General features: G+C 38.9%; 1 protein-coding gene across 1 annotated transcript in view; it reads left to right on the forward strand.

The window, feature by feature from the left end:
* The window catches only part of st6gal2b (ST6 beta-galactosamide alpha-2,6-sialyltranferase 2b), a 34,185-nt gene that overhangs the window by 9,249 nt on the left and 7,797 nt on the right, over positions 1 to 17,139 (forward strand). The window contains exons 2-4 of the mRNA XM_048234916.1: positions 6,303 to 6,893; positions 15,709 to 15,806; positions 16,557 to 16,658. Of these exons, the coding sequence (XP_048090873.1) occupies positions 6,332 to 6,893; positions 15,709 to 15,806; positions 16,557 to 16,658 (762 nt within the window). The 5' untranslated portion in view covers positions 6,303 to 6,331. The remainder of the gene's footprint in view (positions 1 to 6,302; positions 6,894 to 15,708; positions 15,807 to 16,556; positions 16,659 to 17,139) is intronic.

A 17,139-nucleotide genomic window follows, 5' to 3' on the forward strand; every position in this document is an offset into this window, starting at 1 on the left:
TGTAACGTAGAAACTTCATTCAAACTATGTTACGTAGGTCTTACTTAGGACATGTGGGCTTTGTATTTTTCAACTTTGTAACTTTTATACTTTTTAAACTATTAATTAAAAACTAGTCAAAATTTCCCCATAGACTTAACATGGGCTGATGACATCACAATAGAGCCGTTAAGCAATTAGAATCCTATGGCAGGTGTTCGGGCCACCTGGACCAACTGCCAGTCTCAGGCTTTAAGCATACAAACTGGCCCTATTAAGACTACACATCCTGTTCAACTGCTTCCTCTGCCAAAAACTGTTTCAAAATAAAAGTCCTCACTACAATATTTCACTGTTAAACAATTTAACGCTTTTAAACTACTGAACTTTTTTTAACTGTTCAGCCATTGTAACTGTTACTTGTCATCAACTATGACTCCTACCCACTGTAGCTAGTTAGCTAAGTTAGCTAAGTAACATGGTTAGCATAGTTAGCATGCTTGCATGTTAGCACGCTAGTTAGCATTTTTAGCAAAACTACTTATAATGATTAGCTAAGTTAGCTAAGTCACATGGTTAAGAAGTTAGCATGCTAGCATGTTAAGCATCTTAGTTAGCATTTTAGCAAAACTACTTATAATGATTAGCTAAGTTAGCTAAGTCACATGGTTAGCAAAGTTAGTATGCTAACATGTTAGCATGCTAGTTAGCATTTTTAGCAAAACTGCTAAAAATGATTAGCTAAGTTAGCTAAGTCACATGGTTAAGATACTTAGCATTTTTAACATTGTTAGCATGTTAGTTAGCATACTTGGTTAACATTATTATCTTTGTTAACATAGTTAGCATAACTGCTAGCAAACATTAGAGCCATTCCAAGTGTCAGTTATCGTCAACTATCTACCTAAATAATTTAACCATTTAAACTATCCACTTATTTAACTGTTCAGTCATTCCAACTATATTAAACCTCATCTACCTAGCAACCAATATAGTTTGTTTTTACTCTGTATGATATTTTACATCATATTTTTGCATTTTCATGCACTGTATTTCCTTCAGGAAATGCTTTTCTAGTTATTCTTCTTCTTCTAACGCAGTTAATGCAGCTTAAACCGTTTAATGTAGAAACTTCATTCAAACTATGTTACGTAGGTCTTACTTAGGACATGTGGGCTATGTATTTTTCATCTTTGTAACTTTTATACTTTTTAAACTATTAATTAAAAACTACTCAAAATTTCCCCATAGACTTAACATGGGCTGATGACATCACAATAGAGCCGTTAAGCAATTAGAATCCTATGGCAGGTGTTCGGGCCACCTGCATCAACTGCCAGTCTCAGGCTTTAAGCATACAAACTGGCCCTATTAAGACTACACATCCTGTTCAACTGCTTCCTCTGCCAAAACTGTTTCAAAAATAAAAGTCCTCACTACAATATTTCACTGTTAAACAATTTAAGCCTTTAAACTACTGAACTTTTTAACTGTTCAGCCATTTTAACTGTTACTTGTCATCAACTATGACTCCTACCCACTGTAGCTTAGTTAGCATGGTTAAAGATGGGTAGCATGTTAGCATCGCTAAGATTGTTAGCATTGTTAGCATTTTTAGCAAAACTGTTAAAAATGATTAGCTAAGTAAGCTAAGTAACATGGTTAGCATAGTTAGCATGCTATCATGTTAGCATGCTAGTTAGCATAGTTAGCATAACTGCTAAAAATGATTAGCTAAGTTAGCTAAGTAATATGGTTAGCATGCTAGTTAGCATAGTTAGCATAACTGTTAAAAATGATTAGCTAAGTTAGCTAAGTAACATGGTTAGCATAGTTAACATGTTAGTTAGCATAGTTAGCATAACTGCTAAAAATGATTAGCTAGGTTAGCTAAGTAACATGGTTAGCATAGTCAGCATTTTAGCATTGTTAGCATGCGATTTGCACCTGTATCAACTTCCAGCTGCAAATCTAGGCCCCATCAAAGAATCAGTTCAACTGATTGCACCTGTATCAACTGCTTTCTGCTGAACTAGGCCAACTCTCTCTGTGTCTCTCCATTCTACAAGGATATAAGGCACATTTCAACCAACTTTCTATCCATTCATCCTCTTCAAACCATTCACTCATCCACCCATTAAACTATCCATCAACATCCATTAACCAATCTGCCTATCAACATCTATTACACTATCTACATTTTTAAAACTATATACTCTGTCTCAGGCTTTAAGCATACGATATGGCTCTATTAAGACTGCCGTTAAGCAATTAGAATCCTAGGCCAGGTGGTCAGGCTATATTAAACCTCATCTACCTAGTTCAGTCATTCCAACTATTAAACCTCATCTACCTAGCAAATAATTTAACCTTTTACACTATCCACCTATTTAATTGTTCAGTCATTCCAACTATATTAAACCTCATCTACCTAGTTCAGTCATTTCAACTGTATTAAACCTCATCATGTTGGTTGCCAATTAGCACATCATCTGTTTTAACAATATATTTCACACCATATGTTTTGCATTTTCATGCACTGGTAATTCCCTGGAATTGCGTTTTCTAGTTCTTCTTCTTCTTCTAACGCGTTTAATGCAGCTTCAACCGTTTAACGTAGAAACTTCATTCAAACTATGTTACGTAGGTCTTACTTAGGACATGGGTGCTATGTATTTTTCAGCTTTGTAACTTTTATACTTTTTAAACTATTAATTAAAAACTGTTCAAAATTTCCCCATAGACTTAACATGGGCTGATGACATCACAATAGAGCCGTTAAGCAATTAGAATCCTATGGCAGGTGTTCAGGCCACCTGTCCCAACTGCCAGTCTCAGGCTTTAAGCATACAAACTGGCCCTATTAAGACTACACACCCTATTCAACTGCTTCCTCTGCCAAAAACTGTTTCAAAATAAAAGTCCTCACTACAATATTTCACTGTTAAACAATTTAACCCTTTAAACTACTGAACTTTTGAACTGTTCAGCCATTGTAACTGTTACTTGTCATCAACTATCCCAGATAGCAGACGGGCATTGAAACTATGTAGAATCAACATTACATTGTCAACCATAAATCATTGAATCAATGTCGGATTTCGATGTTGATTTAACATCAGTTTGCACCCTCAGTTAATATTGAAACAATGTTGATTTATTAACTATAGACCAGCGGAATTTCAATTGTATTTCAATTAAAATAAATTTTGAAACAATGTTGAAATTACAACCAAACTAAAGATCAATCACGATTTCAATGGTATTTCAATTCATATTAAACCCAAGAGTAAACCACTATAAATCTGGCAAAATATTGGGAAATTCATACCCTGCTTTATCTACAGCCAGGATACATTTGGCTAGGCCTAGGTATGTCTGGTTTAGGCTACACAAGCTTGCATAAATAACCATTGACAACTTGTTATCAGTTTGTAAAGCAAGTGCATTTATTCACTCTTCTTCATTTATAAATTCCCGTGTGCTGTGCTTCCCTGCCATCTATTCAGTAGGCCTACGGTTGCAGTCAGCCTGACCATCCACACACACACACAAGCCCACCGGTACCAAAATTCCCCTGATCCCCATAAATAACAAACACACAGTATCATGCTGTAGCAACACTTCATAAACTGAACCCAAACATTTAGATTTGGACCTATAGGTTATTATATAATCAGTATCGTAATTTCTGTCAACTATGACGATCTCCATGCATGTTCAGTAGCCTATATTTTTCATTTAGTCAAGCAGTGACATGTGGTTTAATCAGTGTTGGGCAAGTTACTTCAAAATCGTAATATATTATGTATTACTTATTCAAAGTAATTCATTACATTATAATATTACTGTCTCTGAATTGTAAGGCATTACACTACTATTGTATTACTTTTAAAGGTGCCATGTGTAAGACTTGAGGTAAAAATATCTAAAAAATGAGCTACACGCATCAAAAGAATGAGAAGAAATAAGGGCGATGATGTCATTAAAAAAAATGACAAGGTATAGTGCTGCAGAGAGATCAACCTAAATTAGCATGCTAAATTACTAGCCACAGCCCGACAGGTGTCATAATACCAGTTTCGCCATGGGAGGCGGTATGGGGCAACATAACCGCCAGCCAAACTGCAATACACGCGTGTCTCGGTTGTTACTCTAGGGTAGACCAACTCACTTTCTGGAGGTATACTGCCCCATCTTTTATGGAATGTGGAGTATGAATTGATTTTTTGCGGACATTACACATGGCACCTTTTAAGTTACTTTACCAAAATATCTGGAAATATGGATTTGGAATTCTAAATGCAGTTTATTATGCTTAATGTAGCTCATTGCACTTCTAATGGAGGGTGATGTGGTACAACATAATGACTGAGCTAGGCTTAAGGCTACAGTAGAATGCAATAGGTGCAGTGATGGCTCATGATGCAATACAAGGAACAATCATAGCCAGAATTTTGTTTAAAGAAGACAAAAGGTCAAAGTCTGGTCAATTGTGATAGAAATGCTGTAACTTTAGGCTTAGGCCTACTCATTAAAATCAACAGAGAGCCCACTACCTGTATATTGTAACCCAAAACTTAAAGACATGTCAAGATAGGCTACACAGTGCAGCTACTGGCCATTTTGGTGCCCTAACTGATGAAATACAGTATTAACCTAAGTATGTCATCATATGGCCAACTATAAAGATGTAATCTGCCTGTTCCCAGGGATGGGTAGTATTTCTGAAACATGTAATATGTGTTTCAAATGCAAAATAGTATTTTGTCATTTGTATTTTATTGGGTTGAAGGAAATGGCTCTGTATTTTGTACCAAAATACTTTATTGGTGTGTATTTTTGTATTTTAAAAATAATGCAAAATACTAAATGTGAAAAACACAATATATCTTTTGTGTCTTCTTAGCACGCTAAGAGTGAGCGTTATCGGGGAACCGGCCCCAGTTTTTTTCTTAGTTTTTCATATAGAGAAAAGATGACGGCAGTGAGGCCAGAGGAGGAGTCAGTTGCGAAAGAGGAATAAAATACACTGCTTTACTGATGTTAAAGCATCAGTCTGTCACACCGCAGAAAAAAGGTGTCATTTACCGCCCAGATAAATCTGAATGAATAAAAAACAAGTAGTTTGAGTTTAAAATGTAAAGGTTTCAAATGAAAAAAAGACCATTATACTCTGCTCTTAAATGCTGTGGACACGTCTGCTGACTTTGCTCAAGCCACACCCAATCAGGACAAATGTGCTAAGGTGCTACCACTCTCAACTGACCAACTGCAATCTGTCTGTGTGGAAGTAGAATTGTTGAGAGAATTGCTTTAATAAGCTTAAACTGTTTACCATGTTGTTAGTAGCTTTGGGTAAAAATGCGTCAGCCAAATGTAATGTCAATACATTCAATACATGCGTCAGGCAAATGTAAAGTCAATACTGTAGAGTACAACTAGCTATAATGCACGAGTGTTAGTGTCAAATATTCAACAGAGTTTGTTCAGATTAACCACTCACCTGCCAAGTAGGCCATGCCCGAAGTTTTAGGCATTGGTGACAGTATCCTAAACTTTAAAAAGAAATACATTTCTTGAAGTTTCCAATGAAAATATTTGTCAGTAAGTCTTTAGTATGTATGTCAACATGTCATTTTAGAAACAAATTATGATGAAACCTGAACATATTTTGAAAACAAGGAAATATTAACATGACCCCAAACATTTGAATGGTAGTGTATGTATTTATAATGTTATGGTAGACCTAGATAGAATATACTTTCACTCTGAGTGAGCTGTTCTGCTTGAACAACAATCTTGTCCTTGGGAACAATGATTCAACTGTCTAACCTGTTATGAAAAAAGTGTAGTAGAGCTATTGAAAACAGAAAAGAAGACTGCTGCCAGCTCAACTTTAAAGAATAAATTAAAGTAATGTTTACTCTTGAACTCCAAAATATAAAACTTGCTTAACTGGTTCGATATTTTATTCTACTGTCATCACTGGTGTTGTTTTTGTCTGAAGCTCAGGGTGTCTTTTTACAGTTGAAACAAATAAGCTATTGTCTCTGTCAATTTCCTTGTATTTTATCATTTCATTTGACTGTTTACAGTCGATGACAGTACTGACTGTTTGTCTGTCCTGAAAACACAACGGTCACAGGAACAGTTCCCATGAGGGTTGTGGAACCTGAATGTATGAAGTATGAAAAATGATTATATCAGAACACACAGAGCATACAAGAGCAATGAAGACAAAAGCGATACACCTTACTTTTGCAATGTGTGCCTTTTCACTGGACCTTTTTATTTGTTTGTGATCTTATTTATCATTCCAGGTGTTCAATAGGACCTGTACGAGTCCATCATGAGGTATTGGAAGCTACTGGGAATGTTGGCCGTTGTACTGTTCTCCCTGATCTTCATCTTGCTCAGGCAGTTAGAGGAAGACTGTAGCACCATCGTCTCTCTCAACCACACGGCGAAGGAGAGAGATGTGCGGCTGGAGTTTCGGCGCGCGCTCCGCCAGAGGCAATGGAAGCAGAAGGTGGAGCGCATGTGGCCCATGGACGATTTCACGGCGGCGAGGGCGGTGGCGAAGCAGCTGCGTCGGGGAAGGGTGTCGGAGCTGATGCTCAGCTACCGCCTACGTGGCGTGATGAAACACTACATCAACAACAACAATTACCGCGTGGCCTTCCGTGGCCACCGTGTGCTGGTCAGATCCAGGCGTGAGCTGCTGTGTCGTCTGAAGAGCCAGATGTTTGGGTTGACGCTGGACGGGAGGGAGCCGCCGTTCTCCGTTCGCGGTTGGGAGAGGCTCATGCCACGCAGGAGTCTGGAGGAGCTGTACGGGGCACGCCTGAATACCTGTGCTGTGGTCGCCTCCGCTGGATCCATCCTCCACTCTGGCCTGGGAGAGGAGATCGGTGAGTCTGCTCTCAGAGGATGAGTGGAGGGATGCATGATATTTGATAATATGCAGCAGTGCTAGCGTAGTGGTTAAGGAGCTAGGTAAAGTTTTGGGTTAATTACCTAGCTTCTACCGTTGTGCCCTTGAGCAAGGCACCTAACCCCGAGTTGCTGCAGGGACAGTGGCCCTTGAAATATAATTGACATACGTAAGTCACTTTGGATAAAAGGCGTCTGCTAAATGAAGAAATGCTGCCATTTTTGCCGTAATCCAGCCGGCCTATTTCAAACTAATTTTGACTGATAGATAAACAAAATAAAAAAGATAGATGTAACAAAACTCACAAACAAGCAGAAAAAGAAAATAAAGAATTCTGAAAGTGCAGTAGTAGTCCAGTCATTTTATGAAAAAAAGGTTGAACAAATTTAGCTTTTAGCACTTTTACATCCCTCACCCTATACTACCGACCTTTTATTTATTTTCTTATTTCATCACACGTCAAAACACACACATACACACACACACATATCTGACTTTCTCCAACTTTTGCACATCTCCATAGAACTTTTTATTTATTATTTTTGATTTCTCCTCCATCTATCTACCCATGTCCTTGATTGCCTATCCTTTCTGCCCCCCCCCCCCCATCCCCAACACACACACAAAAAACACACACACTTACATCATCACTGTCATCACCTCACATACATACAGCACACTGCTTGCTACAGTAAGCCTCCTCTCTACATACTTGCTGCACACTGCCCCCCCTCCCTACATACACAGCACATTGTCTTCAGGATCTTCTTCACACATCCTCTACATACACACATCCTCTACATACTTACAGCACACTGCCCTCACCTACCCACACACACACTACACACACACACAGTCACTGCTCCACACACACATCTTCACTGTCATCACTCACATACATCATACATACAGTACTCTGCTTGCAATAGTAAGTCCCTTCACCATACTTGCAGTACACTGCCCCCCCCCCCTACATACACAGCACATTATTTCATCAGGAAGCTTCTCCAACACACATCCCCAACACACTTACAGCACACTGCCACACTGTCCATCATTTTCCAAGACTTATAGTAATTGACATCTTGCCCAGGGGTTGACTGATATACTGTCTGTCCAATCAGAGGGGCCTGTATGATGCCCCTTTACTTTGCACAAGTTGAAGATGGACATGATAATGTCCAAATTCGACAGAAGGGTGCAGATGGGATAACTGCAGTTAGCCTCCAAAAAAGTGACTCTGACATCTGGCAAAAAAGGTACATGCTATACTAATAAATATAGTTTAAGATTAATAATTAACAATGCATGCCTATGCATGGGTCATGGTTTTACCAAAGTCATAGAACAGTCAAAACTACATATTCTAAAAGCATATGCCCTGTACATGAAATATAGCATCAATCAACTTATGTCCCATCTTCCTCCATACCATGCATAACACATACTCCTCTATTCTGTATAGGCGAATCAAGTGAACAGCTGATACATTTTGGCCTGCACTATTAAGGAAAACAAATTAAACACCCTAAACTATATATTTCTGAAAGCATGTACCCTCTGGAGTAGATATAACACAATTTAAGACATTTCCTATCTTCCTCCATGCCATGCACAATACATTGCCCTCTATTCTGTAAAGGCGAATCTAGTGTAAAGTGGATACATTTTGGCCTATACTGTCCGGGGAAAACAAATTAAACACACTAAACTATATATTTTCTGAAAGCATATACCCTCTGGAGGAGATATAACACCATTTAAGACATTTCCCATCTTCCTCCATGCCATGCACAATACATTGCACTCTATTCTGTAAAGGCGATTCTAGTGTAAAGTGGATACATTTTGGCCTATACTGTCCAGGGAAAACAAATTAAACACCATAAACTATATGTTTTCTATAAGCATATGCCCTCTAGATATAATACCAGTTAAGACATGTGTTATCTTCCTCTATGCCTTGGACAATTTGTTTGTCAAATGTTGCAATTAGTTTTGGGTCACTATATATTAGCTATACATAATTACATTATGCCTTGTTTTCCCATGTTAACAAACAATTTCAAAAAACTTATAATACTTTATAAGTAACTTATAATAATTTTTGTTTGCCTTGATGTAAGTAATCAACTCAGTAATTTTCATGGTGATATGTGAAGGTTAATTTTTTTTCCCCTATTTGTGTGAGAAAAATACTGTATAGGCGCATGAATAGGGTATATTTAGGTCTTTTTCTAAACTTTCCCCTATTGGGATTAGGGATGTCCCGATTCAGCTTTTTGCACTTCCGATCCGATACTGATATTGTAGCTTTTAGCATCGGCCGTAACCGATACCGGCCGATCCAAGCATGTATTAAAGATATTTACTTATTTTGTTGTTATACTCATGTTGAAAAGGGTTTTACTCTTAAGAACAACTAGCCAACTTAATTAGGTTAGTTTGAATAATCCACAATGGTTGGTAATGAGAAGCTGACATGTTTATTCATAACAGGGTTAAATAAACACAAAATATACAAAATAATAAATAGTCAATTAACCACACAAACTGAATTGGCATTAGTGCTCTGCTCTTGAACAACAGTGTAAACCAAGGCTTAAAAAGTCATCGGTGCAAACAATATTGTAAACTGTATAAAAAAAGCAAAACACACAGAAAAGCTGAATAGAAAATAAATAGTCAATTAACCACACAAACTGAATTGGCATCAGTTCTCTGCTCAAGAGTGTAAACCAAGGCTTAAAAAAAGCCATTAGTGTAAACAATATAAAGTTATATATAAAAGCAACACACACAAAACCTGAGTAGAAAATAGTCAAATTACCACACACACACTGATTTGCCTATAACAACCAAATAACTGTCACACCTTCTACAGTATTGCTATCTCCTCCACACTTTACTGCTCCATCACCATTTCCACACTCCCTTCAATTTCTACTGTTTGCCCTGGCTGCAGTCTGAGCATGATGGGGAGATTCTTCTTCACAAAGGTGATCATTTCAACATGCTCAGGTGTCAGCCTGCTCCTGTGCTCATCAATGATAAGTGAGACTGCGCTAAAAAGCCTCTCACTGTTGCGTTTTAAAAGCGAAACTGATGCCACAACTGGTCTGGATTTGCTGAAGTAACCTAGGCTACAGGCAGCATTTATCACAGAAAATCAAGCAACATAGCAAGTAGGCCTATCTACACTATTTAGAGACAGGAGCTTAAGTTTACCGCGACAACAGCTGTCACTAATTCACATCGTCGTAGGCTGCGCCGATGCACAGACTAAACGGTAAAAAAAGTTATGATAGCCTACTGGAAGCTTCTACTCTTTTGGATGTGTAGAGTTGTAGGCCTAGCACTTAGTTGTTAGCGATTGACCAGGTTGCTTTTTGAAATGAAATTCGTTTGTTATTATGGAATATATGGTTATAATGGAAATTAAAGTGCGTGCTGTGCCTATACATTACACAAACAATCTTAAATCGCGGAGATAACATTCGTTAGACAGGCAAAGCTGTCAGCAGCAACATGCATAAGAGCCTTAATAATGTAAGAGTGTCTCACGGACACTCGCGGTCGCGGTTAACATTAGGCTATATTAATTCAACTGTGACATGAAATGTTTGCTCGATAACTTTAAATTCTTAGTGGGACATGCACAGACAAGTGGGATACTGGACAGGTCGATAGGTGTGCTGAAAAACGCGGACCGGATTTGGGGGGAAAAGCTGAAAAAAAACTGGAATGGATTACCTACATCGGTGCGCTGGAAAACACGGACCGGAGTTTTGAAAACAAACTGGATCGGGAGTCCGGATCGGGATTTTCCCGTGCAGGCCGATCCCATATTGATATGCATTTTTTTCATGGGCGTAGATTTAGGGTGGGACGCTAAGGACTAGTCCTAATCAAAATTTTAAGATGACAAAATGGTCCCCACCAATATTTTAGCGAACTTATTTGTACTGCTGATCATTCCGACAGCCAGCACGACAATACAAGAAACGTCAGGGTTATCTGACACGCAGGCTACACGCATGAAGAATGCCAATGCACAGGCTTCTTTGCAGTGGCAGTCAAGCGAGCAGGTGTGTCAACGACAACGGTAAGTTACCCAGGATATTGTCACAGCTAAACCTAGCTTCTGCAATCTTTCAACCAAAGTTAGGAGTCATGTTGAATATGGGCGTGCCGTACGGAGAGTCGCATAGGCTATAGCACAGAAAAGAAGCCACTAGGCTGCCAATCTGGCAATGTATTTGTGAATGTAGCCTGCACAATGCAAAGAAATAAAAGATAAACTAAGTGCATTTCCATAGAAAAAAAAAAAAAAAACATTGCGAGACACCAGATATTTCTTCTATGATCTCCATACCTGTCAACATTGTGTTTGCATATTTAATACGTTTCATACACGTGTTTCAACACTACATTTCGGTCGTTGCTTTTACCTTACCATTACCTTACGCATGACAGTTATGTATCTAATAAAATACCTAATAGGCCTACCCTCATTTTTAATGTATCGAAATAAAATACTGTATTTTTGTATTTAGAAAATACTCAAAATACTTTTTTCAAGGAAGTATGAAAGCACTGCAAAAAAGCTTTTTTTTTATCCCAAACATTGAGCCTATAAACTATACAGTAAAAAACAATACAATTTGGCCCCTGTCATGCCATTTTGGATATACCATCTGCAAGTTCATGTAGTGTGATCAGAATTAAGAATAATTCAAGAATTTACATTTCCATTTAGTCATCTAGCTGATGCTTATCCAAAACGACTGACAGAGCTTTCAATTCGCAGCCGTGGCCTACTGGTTAGCGCTTGGACTTGTAACCGAGGGTTGCCGATTTGAACCCGACCCTCATTGCTACCCGAAGCCTGCTGTTGTTGCAGGCAGCTCACTGCGCCGGGATTAGTGTGTGCTTCACCTCACTGTGTGCTGAGTGTTTCACTAATTCACGGATTGGGATAAATGCAGAGATTAAAATATACTTATACTTACAATTAACCACATTAGAATCAATAGGCCAAAATCATAATTGTGGATCTGTGCCGAATTTCGTAATTCAAGTCCAGTGTAGAACTGAATAAGAAAATCATAAGGCTGTATACTGTATCTTGAACTTCCAGTATGTGAGAAACTTGACTTGCCTTAATATCTCCAACCTCAAGTATGCAGCTAATAAGGAAATAGAATTGTTATTTAATTAAACAAGGTGAACTTCTCCCACTGTCCAATGCAGAAAAAGGATGCTACAAGGAAGGGAATTCAAACACACTCAACACCTTACCATCTATTGATGTCATTGTGGTTCATTGAGATATCTGACATTTTTTCTGTTAATTGGCTTGGATACAAAAGGACATTGTTGCCTTTGTCGGTGTCCTTATGTGAACTTGCACAGGTAACCTTGCTCATCTTTACTTGCGTACGACTTCACACAAGTGATTCAGGGCAGCCGTGGCCTACTGGTTAGCGCTTCGGACTTGTGACCGGCAGGTTGCCGGTTCAAACCCCGATCAGTAGGCACGGCTGAAGTGCCCTTGAGCAAGGCACCTAACCCCTCACTGCTCCTTGAGCACCGCTGTTGTTGCAGGCAGCTCACTGCACCGTGATTAGTGGGTACCTCACTGTGTGCTTAGTGTGTTTCACTAATTCACAGATTGGGATAAATGCAGAGACCAAATTTCCCTCACGGGATAAAAAGAGTATTTATACTTATACTTACTTATACTTCAGACCAGAGCTGATGCTTCAGCAAAGGCCGTCACTGAAAAGCTGTGAATGTCGTTGAACACAGCTGTTCTCACATTAGCTGATTGCGATAAACAATAACCATTGTTGCCTTCCAATTATTCATTATGTGTTTTTCACACATAGTATTTTGCAGTATTTTTTAAATACAAAAATACACACCAATAAAGTATTTTGATACAAAATACAGAGCCATTTCCTTCAACCCAATAAAATGACAAAATACTATTTTGTATTTGAAATACATATTACATGTTTCAGAAATCTTGACATGTCTAAGTTTTGGGTTGCAATATACAGGTAGTGGGCTCTCTGTTAATTTTAATGAGTAGGCCTAAGCCTACAGTTACAGCATTTCTATCACAATTGACCAGACTTTGACCTTTGGTCTGCTTTTAACAAAATTCTGGCTATGATTGTTCCTTGTATTGCATCATGAGCCATCACTGTGCCTATTGCATTCTACTGTTGTTAGCCTTAAGCCTAGCTCAGTCATTATGTTATACCACATCGCCCTCCATTAGAAGTGCAATGAGCTGCATTGAGCATAATAACTGCATTTAGAATTCCAAATTCATATTTCTAGATATTTTGGTGAAAGTAACTCAAAAGTAATACAATAGTAGTGTAATGCCTTACAATTCAGATACATATTATAATGTAACAAATTACTTTGAAATGACAGTAATGAGTGATACAGTTGTAATCAGTGAAGTAACACTGATGACAACCATCACTTTCTATGTATGTCTGTGTTTGTGTTTGTGTGTGTGTGTGTGTGTGTGTGTGTGTGTGTGGAGGGTCAATCAAATTCTATGATTGCCACTGATGTGAATGATCTCACAAATCACACAAACCAAATCAAGTTTTAAAAAATCGCAAAAGTATCGAAATTGAGATTCTTCACTTAGTATTGGTATTGAAACACTAATGTTGGTATTGTGACAACAGGAGTTGGGGATGTGTCCCCACCAAAGCTGAGACCAAACCTACGCCCTTGCATTTTTTGCTAATATCGGCGGCCGATCCGATCCAAATATCGGATCGGGACTTCCCTAATTGGGATTCTTCGGGGCTTTTTTTCCCTTACTCAGGACATATTGAGGATACAAAATCAGTTAAGTTTTCTTCTGTTGCAATTTGTTCAACGTTGACCTCTATTTTGGCTTAAAAATGACTGGACTAGACATTGGGAAAGCAGACAATAATAAGGGCAGAACCGCCACTTCGGGAAACTTTCAGTTTCTGAACCGGTTGCAGTTCCTGTTGTGGTTCCATGTGAGGGCGCTCACTAATAAGTGCAGAATGAATGGAGGTCTATGGAGCTGTACCCCTCAAAATCCACTTTTCTCGGGATATAATTTTTTGCCCAGAATTTGAATGTTGAGAGAAACTGAATGTTGAAAGAAAGGAGAGAAACTAACTGGGAATGAGCACAGTGCGTGTCATCACTCTAACTTGTTACACACATAACTTGTTACACACATAACTTGTTACATCACTTCTTCCTCCTCTCTCCCTCGGTCACATTGGTCCTTTACACGGTCTGCTTTTCAGAAGGTGCCCTGATGGACAAAGCCTGATTGTTGCAATTGTTGAGGCAGGAGTACATGCTCTGACAGCCAATGAAAGACACTGTTTCAGAGCTCATAAAGACCGTGAACCCTTTTTGTTAGTAAAAACTTGGCAAGGTGGAGAGGTTTTTTCTCGGATGTTAGATAACAGGGCAGGGCGGAGTGGTTATTGTCTAGGGGTATTCTCAGCTGGAACAAAATATTTTAGGTATTGGAATCAGGTTATGACCAGTTTTGACCATGGAAGTTCATAGTATTTTGGCAGAGGAATATTTTTGCTGATAGTGTATATATTCTTACTTTGTTTGTAACTGTCTATTTTAACCTTGTTGAAATCCTGTTTTCTAATTCAGAGCAATCTATTTTTCCATTCATGGGTTCTTCAACAGTCATATCCTGCTCAGGTTTTTAGCCCTTCTTAAATGGACTCATCAGAAGTTGTCGTGTCAATATTTGTTTTGTGCTTCCCCCTAGTGGTTAATTTGGTGCATTACCCATTCCATCACCCATGCCATTAGCCATGCCAGTTCCACCATAACTGTGAGCTACTTGAATACTGGCTAATAAGAAAAGCACTGTAGGGGGGTGCTGTGGCGCATCAGGCTACAGCGCCTGTACCAAATACGGGTCCGAGTGGCCACGGGGACCCAGGTTCGAATCTGACCTGCGGTCATTTCCCGATCCCACCCCATCTCTCTCTCACTTGCTTCCTGTCTCACTCTCCACCGTCCTGTCCAAATAAAGGCAAAAAAGCCTCAAAAGTATACTTAAAAAAAAAAAGAAAAGCCCTGTAGCATTAAATGGATATTTCTTCTAAGATAGAACATAATAACTGTGAGCCTGATCTGTAGTAAATGTGGATGTGTGTCAGGCTTTACAGAGATTAACTGTTTCTTCACATACAAAAGTAATAGTTCCAATTACCACTGACCTGAGAATTCAGTTCATTATGGAACTTCCATCTTTCTGTAATTAATTATTAATAATTAACACAACACACATTCTGCTGTTCTTACATAACTTGCACCACTATGCCACTTGCTTTCTTAGGTCAAACAGAACTACCTCAGCCATTTATTGGCCTGACTTTGCACTATTATATTGACTGTCTATGCACAATTGCACAATTTCAACCCAATTTTGCTGCTCTTATTTCTTCATTGTATGTGCCTTATTTACTTTTTATTGTTTACTTGAATGTTATGTTTGTCTGTGGACTTAATAATAGTATTTTAATAGTAAAATATGTCTTGTCTCCACTGTGGGATAGTGAGAAACGTAACTTCGATCTCTTTGTATGTCTTTGCATGTGAAGAAATTGACAATCAAGCAGACTTTGACTTTTTGACCTTGACTTTGATTATCATAAGAGTGAGTTTAGCAGTAATGGTCTGAGAGGTGACAGATTGTGTGAACAGGTTTGTGTTTTATTTCTGTTTCTCTGACCGGTCAGATGGCCATGACGCAGTGTTGCGCTTTAATGCAGCTCCAACAGAGGGGTTTGAAAACGATGTGGGCACAAAAACCACCATCCGCCTCTTGAATTCCCAGGTGAGTAAAGCCACATTCCACCTTCCAACATGAGGACAAAGGCTGATTTTCTTACTTTACAATTTTTTTGTCTAATCATTAACTATTAGGTTTACACACACACACACACACAACCATACAAACAGTAAATTCCCATGTATTAGACACATTGTGTATAAACTGTAGGGCAGTGTTTTATGCAAATAAATAAAACCTTGTATCAAACGCAGTGCCCATAAACCAATGAATCTGAATCAGATCTTGCTTTAACCCATTCGCGCTGGATGCTGCATGACGCAACATTCTATCTCCTGATGCTGCATAGCGCAACATTGACTCTCCCGCATGCTTTTTATTTCATGTTTCTAGGTGCTACGGAGGATTAGATATTAAATTTTTAGTATGTTTTCAGAAAACCCTCAGGAAATAAGGGTATTTAGTCTAGAATGCCATAGGATTCTATAGGCGTTTTTAGCAGGCATTTTAGGAGTAAATGGGTTAATCATACAGAAGAATGAAGAAAATAAGTGCATTCCCATGTATAGCCCGCCCCTGCATATTTACCGCACAGCTGAAGAAATTGAGCAAAATCAGTGTATAAACTTCAGTTACTGTAATAATCAGGAAATGACGTTAACTTGCCACCTGGAGCTCATTATAAGAGGTTCTGAACAGAATAAACTAAACAGAGAGTGTGTGTGTGTGCTTGTGTGCATGCGTGTGTGCATGCGTGCGTGTCATGTCTCACTCTGTGTCATGTAATTATAACAGATTATGGCCCAACCGAGACATGAGTTCAATACCAGTGCACTCTACAGGAACGTCACTCTGCTAGCGTGGGACCCTTCACCATACAATGTAGACTTGCAGAGGGTGAGAGAGACACACACACACACACACACTCTGTCTGTCTGTCTGTCTGTCTGTCAATGTAGACTTCCTGAGGGTGAGTTGCTGTGTTTGTTTGGATTGCTCCCTCTTGTGGCTGGTAGCTTTTAGATTCCCTTTAGATTCTCGTTCCCTCTATCTTGTACGTTTCTCTGAATGTAAGTTTCTCTCTTTGGGTTTTTCTTTTTAATCTTACTCTTTTACTCTTGGATTCAACCTCCTTCTCTATCCTCCTTCTCTATTTCTCCCTTTTTCTCTCTCACGCACACACACACACTCTCTTTCTCTCTATCTCTCTCTCACACACACACACACTCTCTCTCTCTCTCTCTCACACTCACACACACTCTCTCTCTCTCTCTCTCTCTCTCTCACACACACACACACACACACACACACACACACACACACACACACACACACAGGGAGAGAGTGACGGTCTTGGTGTCTTTGTTTACTGAGTGTG

The sequence above is a fragment of the Alosa alosa genome, chromosome 23 (assembly GCF_017589495.1).
Source record: "Alosa alosa isolate M-15738 ecotype Scorff River chromosome 23, AALO_Geno_1.1, whole genome shotgun sequence".
Taxonomy (NCBI): Eukaryota; Metazoa; Chordata; class Actinopteri; order Clupeiformes; family Clupeidae; genus Alosa; species Alosa alosa.